Raw genomic sequence first — 15,177 nt, forward strand, 5'->3', positions numbered from 1 at the left:
AGGCTGCACTGCTGCTCCACGTTTAGATCCCAGGCTGCACTGCTGCTCTATGTTTAGATCCCAGGCTGCACTGCTGCTCTATGTTTAGAGCCCAGGCTGCACTGCTGCTCCACGTTTAGAGCCCAGGCTGCACTGCTGCCCCACGTTTAGAGCCCAGGCTGCACTGCTGCCCCACGTTTAGAGCCCAGGCTTCACTGCTGCTCCACATGTAAAGACCAGGCTGCACTGCTGCTCCACGTTTAGAGCCCAGGCTGCACTGCTGCTCCACGTTTAGAGCCCAGGCTGCAATGCTGCTCCACGTTTAGAGCCCAGGCTGCACTGCTGCTCCACGTTTAGAGCCCAGGCTGCACTGCTGCTCCACGTTTAGAGCCCAGGCTGCACTGCTGCTCCACGTTTAGAGCCCAGGCTGCACTGCTGCTCCACGTTTAGAGCCCAGGCTGCACTGCTGCTCCACGTTTAGAGCCCAGGCTGCACTGCTGCTCCATGTTTAGAGCCCAGGCTGCACTGCTGCTCCACGTTTAGAGCCCAGGCTGCACTGCTGCTCCACGTAAAGCCCTCTTTATTAGTCTCAGGTTTTCTCAGCTTGTTTCCGTCAGGTTCAGGTTGTGTCCTGGGTTGCCCATTGCCAGTAGTGTAACACGCGGGAGTTGAGCTCTGAGGTTGTCTTTACATTTTATTACATTCTTTCACTATTGCACCAGCGTGACGTCATCACACATACATGGTGGCACCGCTTCCTGTTCAGTGCTAGAATCCACGGTACATGATGACCAGAGGAGCGGCGCTGACGCCCTGGGTGGTTGTTCTGCACCGCTGCCCCACGTCTTTATGCACTAGCTAATTTAAAGGGCTCGTTCACTGTGGAGTACCGTTAGTGAGATCCGCTCGGCGATGCTCTGCTGCTAATAGAGCGGGCAGATTGGTGGACCCCTCTGTGTCTTCTCCAGGTGACATAAGAGCTTTCTGATTTGTAGGCCCATCTTTTATATACGCAGTTAGAAACTAAAGGGTTAAAGGGAAGGGGACGTCGCTATCAGGATGCTGATCGTTAGCCAAAGCCCAGATGGCTACTAAGAGTCTGTCTGTCGCTGGAGGACCCGGCTCCTCTGTGTGCTACACTTACAGCCTATTGCTTTCTGTGTAGTACTTCATTTAACCTCTGGAGGTGCTGGGAGGTTTTATTACCTCCCCTCTGGGTGATAAAAGCAGATTCTGGCACAACCCCTTTAATTCCATAGAAGCCCCTTTAAGGGGACATGTCTGTATGAAGAGAAGCAGGATGGGACAGGTGAAGGGCTTTTCTGGGACTCCAATAATGATGACTTCTTAGGACCGCTGGTCAATATCCCATTGGTCAGGGTCTGACGTCTGGGACCCCCATTGATCAGCTGTTTGAAGACAACATGGCATTTGGGTGAACGTTGCAGCCTCTTCATTTTAGGAGCAGTGCTGTACACTATGGTGACAGAAGTATGTGCCCCCCCCCCTTCCCGACAGTCCGGTGATGTGTAGCATCAGGTATAAAGGAGAAGATCACACAGGAGATCCCAAAATCTATCAGATGCCCTCAGGTCTAAAGCTGACAACGGGGACAGGTGGGGTGATGTCACCAGGTCTAGAGCTGACAACAGGGTCTGGTGGGGGGATGTCACCAGGTCTAGAGCTGACAACAGGGTCTGGTGGGGGGATGTCACCAGGTGTACAGCTGACAATGGGGTCTGGTGGTGGTGGGGATGTCACCAGGTGTAGAGCTGACAACGGGGTCTGGTGGGGGGATGTCACCAGGTGTAGAGCTGACAACGGGGTCTGGTGGGGGGATGTCACCAGGTGTAGAGCTGACAACGGGGTCTGGTGGTGGGGATGTCACAAGGTGTAGAGCTGACAACGGGGTCTGGTGGTGGTGGGGATGTCACCAGGTGTAGAGCTGACAACGGGGTCTGGTGGGGGGATGTCACCAGGTGTAGAGCTGACAACAGGGTCTGGTGGTGGGGATGTCACCAGGTGTACAGCTGACAATGGGGTCTGGTGGTGGTGGGGATGTCACCAGGTGTAGAGCTGACAACGGGGTCTGGTGGGGGGATGTCACCAGGTGTAGAGCTGACAACAGGGTCTGGTGGGGGGATGTCACCAGGTCTAGAGCTGACAACGGGGTCTGGTGGTGGGGATGTCACAAGGTGTAGAGCTGACAACGGGGTCTGGTGGTGGTGGGGATGTCACCAGGTGTAGAGCTGACAACGGGGTCTGGTGGTGGGGGGGATGTCACGAGGTGTAGAGCTGACAACGGGGTCTGGTGGGGGGATGTCACCAGGTGTAGAGCTGACAACAGGGTCTGGTGGTGGGATGTCACCAGGTGTACAGGTGACAACGGCGTCTGGTGGGGGGATGTCACCAGGTGTAGAGCTGACAAAGGGGTCTGGTGGTGGGATGTCACCAGGTGTAGAGCTGACAACGGGGTCTGGCAGGGGGGATGTTACCAGGTGTAGAGCTGACAGCGGGGTCTGGCGGTGCAATGTTACCAGGTGTAGAGCTGACAACGGGGTCTGGTAGCAGGATGTCACCAGGTGTAGAGCTGACAACGGGGTCTGGTGGGGGGATGTCACCAGGTGTAGAGCTGACAACGGGGTCTGGTGGGGGGATGTCACCAGGTGTAGAGCTGACAACGGGGTCTGGTGGTGGGGATGTCACCAGGTGTAGAGCTGGCAACTGGGTCTGGTGGTGGTGGGGATGTCACCAGGTGTAGAGCTGGCAACTGGGTCTGGTGGTGGTGGGGATGTCACCAGGTGTAGAGCTGACAACGGGGTCTGGTGGGGGGATGTCACCAGGTGTAGAGCTGACAACAGGGTCTGGTGGTGGGGATGTCACCAGGTGTAGAGCTGACAATGGGGTCTGGTGGTGGTGGGGATGTCACCAGGTGTAGAGCTGACAACGGGGTCTGGTGGTGGGATGTCACCAGGTGTAGAGCTGACAATGGGGTCTGGTGGTGGTGGGGATGTCACCAGGTGTAGAGCTGACAACGGGGTCTGGTGTTGTGGGGATGTCACCAGGTGTAGAGGTGACAACGGGGTCTGGTGTTGAGATGTCACCAGGTGTAGAGCCGACAGCGGGGTCTGGTGGGGGGATGTCACCAGGTGTAGAGCTGACAACGGGGTCTGGTGGTGGGATGTCACCAGGTGTAGAGGTGACAACGGCGTCTGGTTGGGGGATGTCACCAGGTGTAGAGCTGACAAAGGGGTCTGGTGGTGGAATGTCACCAGGTATAGAGCTGACAACGGGGTCTGGTGGTGGGATGTCACCAGGTGTAGAGGTGACAACGGCGTCTGGTGGGGGGATGTCACCAGGTGTAGAGCCGACAAAGGGGTCTGGTGGTGGGATGCCACCAGGTATAGAGCCGACAACGGGGTCTGGTGGGGGGATGTCACCAGGTGTAGAGCTGATAACTGGGTCTGGTGGTGGGGATGTCACCAGGTGTAGAGCTGGCAACTGGGTCTGGTGGTGGTGGGGATGTCACCAGGTGTAGAGCTGACAACGGGGTCTGGTGGGGGGATGTCACCAGGTGTAGAGCTGACAACAGGGTCTGGTGGTGGGGATGTCACCAGGTGTAGAGCTGACAATGGGGTCTGGTGGTGGTGGGGATGTCACCAGGTGTAGAGCTGACAACGGGGTCTGGTGGTGGGATGTCACCAGGTGTAGAGCTGACAATGGGGTCTGGTGGTGGTGGGGATGTCACCAGGTGTAGAGCTGACAACGGGGTCTGGTGTTGTGGGGATGTCACCAGGTGTAGAGGTGACAACGGGGTCTGGTGTTGAGATGTCACCAGGTGTAGAGCCGACAGCGGGGTCTGGTGGGGGGATGTCACCAGGTGTAGAGCTGACAACGGGGTCTGGTGGTGGGATGTCACCCAGGTGTAGAGGTGACAACGGCGTCTGGTTGGGGGATGTCACCAGGTGTAGAGCTGACAAAGGGGTCTGGTGGTGGAATGTCACCAGGTATAGAGCTGACAACGGGGTCTGGTGGTGGGATGTCACCAGGTGTAGAGGTGACAACGGCGTCTGGTGGGGGGATGTCACCAGGTGTAGAGCCGACAAAGGGGTCTGGTGGTGGGATGCCACCAGGTATAGAGCCGACAACGGGGTCTGGTGGGGGGATGTCACCAGGTGTAGAGCTGATAACTGGGTCTGGTGAAGGGGATGTCACCAGGTGTAGAGCTGACAACGGGATCTGGTGAGGGGATGTCACCAGGTGTAGAGCTGACAATGGGGTCTGGTGGTGGGATGTCACCAGGTGTAGAGCTGACAATGGGGTCTGGTGGTGGTGGAAATGTCACAAGGTGTAGAACTGACAATGGGGTCTGGTGGTGGTGGGGATGTCACCAGGTGTAGAGGTGACAACTGCGTCTGGTGGGGGGATGTCACCAGGTGTAGAGGTGACAGCGGGGTCTGGTGGTGGGGTTGTCACCAGGTGTAGAGCTGACAATGGGTCTGGTGGTGGTGGGGATGTCACCCGGTGTAGAGCTGACAGCGGGGTCTGGTGGTGGGATGTCACCAGGTGTAGAGCTGACAACGGGGTCTGGTGGTGGGGATGTCACCAGGTGTAGAGCTGACAATGGGGTCTGGTGGTGGTGGGGATGTCACCAGGTGTAGAGCTGACAACGGGGTCTGGTGGTGGGATGTCACCAGGTGTAGAGCTGACAATGGGGTCTGGTGGTGGTGGCGATGTCACCAGGTGTAGAGCTGACAATGGGGTCTGGTGGTGGGGGGGATGTCACCAGGTGTAGAGCTGACAATGGGGTCCGGTGTTGTGGGGATGTCACCAGGTGTAGAGGTGACAACGGGGTCTGGTGTTGTGGGGATGTCACCAGGTGTAGAGGTGACAACGGGGTCTGGTGTTGAGATGTCACCAGGTGTAGAGGTGACAATGGGGTCTGGTGTTGAGATGTCACCAGGTGTAGAGCCGACAGCAGGGTCTGGTGGGGGGATGTCACCAGGTGTACAGCTGACAACGGGGTCTGGTGGTGGGATGTCACCAGGTGTAGAGCTGACAATGGGGTCTGGTGGTGGGATGTCACCAGGTGTAGAGCTGACAATGGGGTCTGGTGGTGGTGGGGATGTCACCAGGTGTAGAGCTGACAATGGGGTCTGGTGGTGGGGGGATGTCACCAGGTGTAGAGCTGACAATGGGGTCCAGTGTTGTGGGGATGTCACCAGGTGTAGAGGTGACAACGGGGTCTGGTGTTGTGGGGATGTCACCAGGTGTAGAGGTGACAACGGGGTCTGGTGTTGAGATGTCACCAGGTGTAGAGGTGACAATGGGGTCTGGTGGGGGGATGTCACCAGGTGTACAGCTGACAACGGGGTCTGGTGGGAGGATGTCACCAGGTGTAGAGCTGACAGCGGGGTCTGGTGGGGGGATATCACTGGGTGTAGAGCCGACAATGGGGTCTGGTGGTGGGATGTCACCAGGTGTAGAGGTGACAACGGCGTCTGGTGGGGGGATGTCACCAGGTGTAGAGGTGACAACGGCGTCTGGTGGGGGGATGTCACCAGGTGTAGAGGTGACAACGGCGTCTGGTGGGGGGATGCCACCAGGTGTAGAGCTGACAAGAAGGTCTGGTGGTGGGATGTCACCAGGTGTAGAGCCGACAAAGGGGTCTGGTGGTGGGATGTCACCCGGTATAGAGCCGACAACGGGGTCTGGTGGTGGGATGTCACCAGGTGTAGAGCTGACAACGAGGTCTGGTGGTGGGATGTCACCAGGTGTAGAGCTGACAACGGGGTCCTGTGGGGGAATGTCACCAACCAATCAGTACGGACATCGCAGCTCCTGGACCTTCCACTGTTGGCCATGTTATTGGTAGATGGAGGCCATCCGGTGTGTGCGGTACCGCCATGTTCAGGAAGACCTTGTAAACTGACAGAACGTGGACAACGAAGCCTTGTAGGAGCTGTGAAGACATCACACACATCGTCTGCCCTCGCTCAGGGGGTCTCACAGGACATTGGACATCCATTAGTACCAGAACCATCTGCAGGGAACGGCATGTGAAGGGTTACCATGGACGAGCCGCTGCGATGGGGCTTGGAGTGACGGACTGTAAGTGAGTGGAAGCAAGTGTTGTGGATGAATCATAGTCCACCATCTTCCGATCGGATGGGGGCACTTGGGTGTGGCGGTTGCCTAAAGAGCGGTTTCTACGTCACGGCATCATCCCAAGAGGGATGTTTGGGGAAGGTTCTGTTATGGTGGGGGGTGGGTTCTGTGGGGAAGGACTGGGGCCATTGGTTATAGTGAAGACCACCCCCAACACCAATGGGTACAGAGACATCCCGGACAATGTGGCATCACCTTCCCTGTGGTAATACTCTGGTACAGCTCTGTGTCTCCACCAACATGTCTCCACAGTGTGGAGGCAGAACGTCTGCAGACCTCATCGGCCCAAAGCCCGGATCTCAATCCCATCGAGTGTGATGAACTAGAATGCCGTATCCATGCGCCCAACACACCCATCACCCCGGCATCACTATCTGAGGCTCCTCCAGGAATGGAGGCCAATCCCTGCACACATCTCTGGGCCCGGTACTTCTGTCACATAGTGTATAGTTCGTGGCGTTGCAGTGCGGTATTGCGGCTCATTCACTTGGAAGGACTGAGCTGCACAAGGTTTACATGACCGATAAATGTGACCGGCGGAGGAACAGGCTGCAGCGCTCGCCCCCCGCTCTCCACAGCTCTAGTCGGACCCCCAGCGGTCTGGATGATTTAAGGAGTCCCGGAAGCCCCTGTATGGTGGCAGTGGATGCCGTGAGGACGGATCGGCTCCTCGCCTCAATGTGTCTTCTGTCTTCTGGTTTTGTTCTCCTGATGTGGAATCATCTCCTCTCTTTTTGCTTCTGTAGAAACCGGTAATTATATGTGCGAGTTCTGCGGCAAGCAGTACAAATATTACACTCCGTACCAGGAGCACGTAGCGCTGCACACTCCGATCAGTGAGTATTAACCCACCCTACCTTATGTACTGCGTGCCGGCCGTGTCCTGCAGGGGTGTCCAACCTGCCACGTCCCCAGGCCACGGCGGGAGAACACCACGTGTCCTGGGCCACAAATTATGTACACAAGCATTAATGACGCAGCGCATCATCCTCCACAATCCTCCATCATCCCCCACACAACCCCCATCATCCCCCACACAACCCTTATCATCCCCCACACAACCCTTATCATCCCCCACACAACCCTTATCATCCCCCACACAACCCTTATCATCCCCCACACAACCCTTATCATCCCCCACACAACCCCCATCATCCCCCACACAACCCTTATCATCCCCCACACAACCCTTATCATCCCCCACACAACCCTTATCATCCCCCACACAACCCCCATCATCCCCCACACAACCCCCATCATCCCCCACACAACCCCCATCATCCCCCACACAACCCCCATCATCCCCCACACAACCCCCATCATCCCCCACACAACCCCCAATCATCCCCCACACAACCCTCATCATCCTCCACACAACCCCCATCATCCCCCACACAACCCTCATCATCCTCCACACAACCCCCATCATCCCCCACACAACCCCCATCATCCCCCACACAACCCCCATCATCCCCCACACAACCCCCATCATCCCCCACACAACCCCCAATCATCCCCCACACAACCCTCATCATCCTCCACACAACCCCCATCATCCCCCACACAACCCCCATCATCCCCCACACAACCCCCATCATCCCCCACACAACCCCCAATCATCCCCCACACAACCCTCATCATCCTCCACACAACCCCCATCATCCCCCACACAACCCTCATCATCCTCCACACAACCCCCATCATCCCCCACACAACCCCCATCATCCCCCACACAACCCCCATCATCCCCCACACAACCCCCATCATCCCCCACACAACCCCCAATCATCCCCCACACAACCCTCATCATCCTCCACACAACCCCCATCATCCCCCACACAACCCTCATCATCCTCCACACAACCCCCATCACCCCCCACACAACCCTTAATATCCCCCACACAACCCCCATCATCCCCCACACAACCCCCATCATCCCCCACACAACCCCCATCATCCTCCACACAACCCTCATCATCCTCCACACAACCCCCATCATCCTCCACACACCCCCATCATCCTCCACACACCCTCATCATCCCCCACACAACCCCCCATCATCCCCCACACACCCTCATCATCCCCCACACAACCCCCCATCATCCCCCACACAACCCCCCATCATCCCCCACACAACCCCCCATCCTCCCCCACACAACCCCCATTATCCTCCACACACCCCCCATCATCCCCCACACAACCCCCATCATCCTCCACACAACCCCCCATCATCCCCCACACAACCCCCATTATCCTCCACACCCCCCATCATCCCCCACACAATCCCCCACACAACCCCCATCATCCCCCACACAACCCCCATCATCCCCCACGCAATCCTCCATCATCCCCCACGCAACCCCCATCATCCCCCACGCAACCGCCATCATCCCCCACGCAACCGCCATTATCCCCATCATCTCCCAAACAATCCTCCATCATCCCCCACGCAACCGCCATCATCCCCCACGCAACCGCCATCATCCCCCACGCACCCCCCATCATCCCCCACACAACCCTCATCATCCTCCACACAACCCCCATCACCCCCCACACAACCCTTAATATCCCCCACACAACCCCCATCATCCCCCACACAACCCCCATCATCCCCCACACAACCCTCATCATCCTCCACACAACCCCCATCATCCTCCACACAACCCTCATCATCCTCCACACAACCCCCATCATCCTCCACACACCCCCATCATCCTCCACACACCCTCATCATCCCCCACACAACCCCCCATCATCCCCCACACACCCTCATCATCCCCCACACAACCCCCCATCATCCCCCACACAACCCCCCATCATCCCCCACACAACCCCCCATCCTCCCCCACACAACCCCCATTATCCTCCACACACCCCCCATCATCCCCCACACAACCCCCATCATCCTCCACACAACCCCCCATCATCCCCCACACAACCCCCATTATCCTCCACACCCCCCATCATCCCCCACACAATCCCCCACACAACCCCCATCATCCCCCACACAACCCCCATCATCCCCCACGCAATCCTCCATCATCCCCCACGCAACCCCCATCATCCCCCACGCAACCGCCATTATCCCCCACACAACCCCCATCATCCCCCACACTATCCCCCATCATCTCCCACACTATCCCCCATCATCTCCCACACAATCCTCCATCATCCCCCACGCAACCCGCATCATCCTCAACGCAACCCCCATCATCCCCCACACAAGCGACGCTGCTGCCACGAGGCCACATCGTCTCCCATGGGGGGTCAGCGCCTGCTTCTGTATGCCAGCCTGGACACAGTACCTGTCCGTGTCCCCCTACACAGTGCCGGCCGGCCACCATTAGACTGCCGCCTCTCATCCCATCCCCCCCAGGGCTCCATTATCAGCCATCCTGGACTGCTTGCAGCCCGCGGGTTGGACACCCTTGTCCTAGCCACAGTTCTTTTATCGGGGACAAACAGTAGGGGGCGCTGCATACAAGGAACACCCCACCTCTCAGCCTATCAGAAGTGGGATTGGGAAGCGCCAACTGACAGGGCTTCTTATTGGCTGAGAGGTTTGTACTGGAAGGCCTTTTAGGGACAGAGCGGGCATCCTCTGTGGGGTCCCCTGTGGTTAATAGGAGAACTCTACTTCAGGAACGCGATGGCGCCCCCTGCTGGGGGTTGTATTCTGCCCTTCGCGGAGGTTTAACGGTGTCTTTGTTTCTTCCTCTCAGAAAGTGTGTTTAACCAAGACGTGGAAGCAAAGCAGCCGAACAACTACGAGGAGGCGAACAGCAACTCCCAGCACTCCAGCGGTGAGTAGAGCGGCTGAGCTGCAGAGCTGCACTCAGAGTTCAGCTGGAGCCGTCCCAACAGCGTATTGCACTGCATTGTGGGAGAGAGGCGTGTTCTAGAAGGAGTTCCCTGATTGGTTCTCTGTGCTGCCACTTCTGCTTCTATCATATTGCAATACGTGCCGGATTAACCCCTTCCTGCCCGCTGCCGCCACTTTGGGTTTGTTTTTTTTTCCCCCACTTTAAAAAACTGCTGAGTGTCATTTTTGCGGTGAGGCGCCTCCACGAGGGCCGGCGTCTGCGGGATGACCGTGTAACCAGGAAAAAGAACGCAACTGCGCAATTTCTGGCGCACAGTCGCTCTGCTGGCGTTCACAGTCAGTAAAGATGGCGTCTTCTGTACCCTGCGGGGCGGCGCAGAAACAAACAAAATACCTTTTCAAGAGAATTAGCTTTGACTTTTGACCCCCATAACTTTTACTTGTCGGTCGGGTTGCGGGGGCTTTTTTTGCGCGGCGGCCTGTAGGTTTTATTAATATCATTTTGGGGTTCATACGACTTTTGGATCACATTTAACCCCTTCATGACGCGGCCCATTTTTCTTTTCCATTTTCGTTTTTTCCTCCTCCCTTCAAAAAAAAATCGTCGCCCCTTTGTTTCTCCATCGCCGCCGCGGTCTGCGGGATGGTTTTTGCGGGACGAGTTGTATTTTTCGCTGATACTATATAATGTACCGAAAAAATTTTTAAAAAATTCTTAGTGGAGTGAAATGAAAAAAAACGACATTCCGCCATCTTTCGGTGCGTCTTGTTTCTACGGCGCACAAACTGCACCAAAAGCGACCTGATACGGTTATTCTGCGGGTCGTACGATGACCGCGATGCTGAACTTGGAGGTTTTTTTTCTATACTGCTCTTATTTTTTTTCAAAGACATTTAATTTTTTCAGTTATTTTCTGCCGCCTCTTCTGCGCACAATAACCTTTTTTCTTTTCCCGTCGACGTGGTTCACCGAGGGCTCATTTTTTGCGGGACGTCCTGTAGTTTCCGTTAGTATCAATTCAGAATACATGCGACTTTTTGATCGCTTTTTGTTGCGTTTTTTCTGGGAGACAGGGTGACTGAAAAAGTGTATTTCTGGCGTTCTTTATTTTATTTTTTTTCAGACGACGTTCATCTTGCGCGGTAAATAATGCGCTACTTTGATAGATCGGACTTTTACGGACGCGGCGATACCAAATATGTATTTTTATTTTGTGATTTAGATTTTTTAATCTGGCAAAAGGGGGGCGAGTTGAACTTTTGTAACTTTTCTTTTTTTTTTTACAACTAATAAAACTTTATTGATCTCTTTTTTTACTTTACTTTAAAGTCCCCCTAGGGGACCACAACTTGGGATGCTTTGATCGCTCCTGCAGTATGAGGTAATGCTATAGCAATACATCATACTGCAATTTAACAGGCAGTCTATCAAGCCACCCCACGGGGATGGCTTGATAGGCAGTCTGCTAAGGCAGCCCTGGGGCCTTTCAGAAGGCTGCCATGACACCTGCACGGCTTCCCCGATCTCACCGCGGGGGGGCCTTACGGGACCCCCGAACGATGTTCAGAATTGACAGCGGCATTTAAAGGGTTAATAGCCACACTCGGCCGCACAGCCGATCGCAGCTATTGCTCGCGGGTGTCAGCTGTAATAAACAGCTGACGCATGCTCTGTATGCAGAGAGGTGGCCCCGCGATCACACATACCCTGCCGCTCCAGGTCGTAGCCTTTCTTTCTTGGTCGTGAAGGGCTTGATTCCATTCTTCTTGCCCCCGGGGGGATCGGGACGCACAATCCGGGAGTTGCGCGTGTTTTGTGACGGCGTTCACCGTACGGGGTCAATAATGTGATGTTTTACCAATCGGGGCTGTTTTATGGACGCAGCGATACCAAACTGCTATTATTTTTTCATATTTCTTGTTTTTTGAGGAGACGACTGAGAGAAAGGTTTTTTTTTTTAAAACTTTTATTTAATTTTTAATAAAACCTTAACCTTTTTTTTAAACTCATCTTTCCATTTTCCCACAAATGCCTGAAATCGCCTTTACAGTATAATGCAATCCCAGAGTATTACATTATACTGCGTTCTCACAGACCGGGCCTGATAGACTATCAGTCATGGCAGGCTTAGGGGTCTTCCGAAGACCCCCAGCTGCCATGACATCTGAACGACCCCCCATGATCACACTGTGGGAGCGCCGTTCAGGCATTAAAGGGTTAACAAAGATGACGGCTCCTGAGACACCTGACAGGCGCTATACCTGGACGGCTCATGGCAGGAAGGTAGTTGACGGTATGTAGACCTTCTCCCACAATCCTTAGCATGCAGCGAGGGTCCGGGCGTCGAGGGGTCACAGGGCCTGAGAGTGAACAGCAAGGCAGCAGAACTCTGAATGCAGCATTTAAGATGGACTGAGGCCATTCTAAGTGCCTCGTGGGGGCCACGGGGGCCATAAATGGGGCCACTCTGACATCTGAGCCCAGAACTGAAGTTGTTTCCACCTCCTTAAGGACGACATTAAAACAAGCGTTTTCGTACTTTCAGCCGGATCGAGTCGGACGCACGCAGGGATGTCGGACATGGTGGGTGGAAGCGGAGGAGGCAGCAGCATGACCAACTGGCAGAAGGGTGAGTCCCACGTGATGATGCCCTCCTGAGAGCAGGATACCAGATGCTGCCACTGGGTGGTGCTCTCCCAATGCAGAGTATAGGTCAGGGTTGTTGGGGTGATATTTGTATGTGATATCGGGTGTAAAAACCTGAAATTCATGTAGATCAAAAAGTCTCTGTGTTCTTCTATACCCCTCGGTATCATCAGGTACAGGTGGGCTCCACATTACTCCGTGTGTCCCCAGATACGGGGCGCTACGATAAGCCCCTCGGTATCATCAGGTACAGGTGGGCTCCACATCACTCCGTGTGTCCCCAGATACGGGGCGCTACGAGAACCCCCTCGGTATCATCAGGTACAGGTGGGCTCCACATTACTTTGTGTGTCCCCAGATACGGGGCGGTACGATAAGCCCCTCGGTATCATCAGGTACAGGTGGGCTCCACATTACTCCCTGTGTCCCCAGATACGGGGCGCTACGATAAGCCCCTCGGTATCATCAGGTACAGGTGGGCTCCACATTACTCCCTGTGTCCCCAGATACGGGGCGCTACGATAAGCCCCTCGGTATCATCAGGTACAGGTGGGCTCCACATCACTCCGTGTGTCCCCAGATACGGGGCGCTACGAGAACCCCCTCGGTATCATCAGGTACAGGTGGGCTCCACATTACTTTGTGTGTCCCCAGATACGGGGCGGTACGATAAGCCCCTCGGTATCATCAGGTACAGGTGGGCTCCACATTACTCCGTGTGTCCCCAGATATGGGGCGGTATGATAAACCCCCCGGTATCATCAGGTACAGGTGGGCTCCACATTACTCCGTGCGTCCAAAGATACGGGGCGCTACGAGAAGCCCCTCGGTATCATCAGGTACAGGTGGGCTCCATATTCCTCCGTGTGTCCCCAGATACGGGGCGCTACGAGAAGCCCCTCGGTATCATCAGGTACAGGTGGGCTCCACATTACTTTGTGTGTCCCCAGATACGGGGCGGTACGATAAGCCCCTCGGTATCATCAGGTACAGGTGGGCTCCACATTACTCCGTGTGTCCCCAGATATGGGGCGGTATGATAAACCCCCCGGTATCATCAGGTACAGGTGGGCTCCACATTACTCCGTGTGTCCACAGATACGGGGCGCTACGAGAAGCCCCTCGGTATCATCAGGTACAGGTGGGCTCCATATTCCTCCGTGTGTCCCCAGATACGGGGCGCTACGAGAAGCCCCTCGGTATCATCAGGTACAGGTGGGCTCCACATTACTTTGTGTGTCCCCAGATACGGGGCGGTACGATAAGCCCCTCGGTATCCTCAGGTACAGGTGGGCTCCACATCACTCCATGTGTCCCCAGATACGGGGCGCTACGAGAAGCCCCTCGGTATCATCAGGTACAGGTGGGCTCCACATCACTCCGTGTGTCCCCAGATATGGGGCGGTATGATAAACCCCTCGGTATCATCAGGTACAGGTGGGCTCCACATTACTCCGTGTGTCCACAGATACGGGGCGCTACGAGAAGCCCCTCGGTATCATCAGGTACAGGTGGGCTCCATATTCCTCCGTGTGTCCCCAGATACGGGGCGCTACGAGAAGCCCCTCGGTATCATCAGGTACAGGTGGGCTCCACATTACTTTGTGTGTCCCCAGATACGGGGCGCTACGAGAAGCCCCTCGGTATCATCAGGTACAGGTGGGCTCCACATCACTCCGTGTGTCCCCAGATACGGGGCGCTACGATAGGCCCCTCGGTATTATCAGGTACAGGTGGGCTCCACATCACTCCCTGTGTCCCCAGATACAGGGCGGTACGATAAGCCCCTCGGTATTATCAGGTACAGGTGGGCTCCACATTACTCCCTGTGTCCCCAGATACGGGGCGGTACGATAAGCCCCTCAGTATCATCAGGTACAGGTGGGCTCCACATCACTCCCTGTGTCCCCAGATACGGGGCGCTACGATAGGCCCCTCGGTATCATCAGGTACAGGTGGGCTCCACATCACTCCCTGTGTCCCCAGATACAGGGCGGTACGATAAGCCCCTCGGTATTATCAGGTACAGGTGGGCTCCACATTACTCCATATCCTCAGATACGGGGCGGAGGGGTGGTACGATAAGCCCCTCGGTATCATCAGGTACAGGTGGGCTCCACATCACTCCGTGTGTCCCCAGATACGGGGCGCTACGAGAAGCCCCTCGGTATCATCAGGTACAGGTGGGCTCCACATCACTCCGTGTGTCCCCAGATACGGGGCGCTACGATAGGCCCCTCGGTATTATCAGGTACAGGTGGGCTCCACATCACTCCCTGTGTCCCCAGATACAGGGCGGTACGATAAGCCCCTCGGTATTATCAGGTACAGGTGGGCTCCACATTACTCCATGTGTCCTCAGATACAGGGTGGTATGATAAACCCCTCGGTATCATCAGGTACAGGTGGGCTCCACATTACTCTGTGTGTACCCAGATACAGGGCGGTACGATAAGCCCCTCGGTATTATCAGGTACAGGTGGGCTCCACATAACTTCACTCCCTTTCCGCCCCAGAACGTTAATCCTGGCTGGGAAGAGGTTCCCGCAAATGGATGTAA

At 55.7% G+C, this 15,177-nt stretch overlaps 1 protein-coding gene across 3 annotated transcripts in view; it reads left to right on the forward strand.

Annotated features, from left to right (window-relative positions):
• Nucleotides 1–15,177, forward strand: part of ZNF618 (zinc finger protein 618) — a 166,919-nt gene that overhangs the window by 133,846 nt on the left and 17,896 nt on the right. For all 3 annotated transcript variants that reach the window (XM_066580007.1, XM_066580008.1, XM_066580009.1), the window contains 3 exons: nt 6,894–6,983; nt 9,870–9,950; nt 12,517–12,600. In XM_066580007.1, the coding sequence (XP_066436104.1) occupies nt 6,894–6,983; nt 9,870–9,950; nt 12,517–12,600 (255 nt within the window). The remainder of the gene's footprint in view (nt 1–6,893; nt 6,984–9,869; nt 9,951–12,516; nt 12,601–15,177) is intronic.

The sequence above is a fragment of the Eleutherodactylus coqui genome, chromosome 10, assembly GCF_035609145.1.
Source record: "Eleutherodactylus coqui strain aEleCoq1 chromosome 10, aEleCoq1.hap1, whole genome shotgun sequence".
Lineage (NCBI taxonomy): Eukaryota > Metazoa > Chordata > Amphibia > Anura > Eleutherodactylidae > Eleutherodactylus > Eleutherodactylus coqui.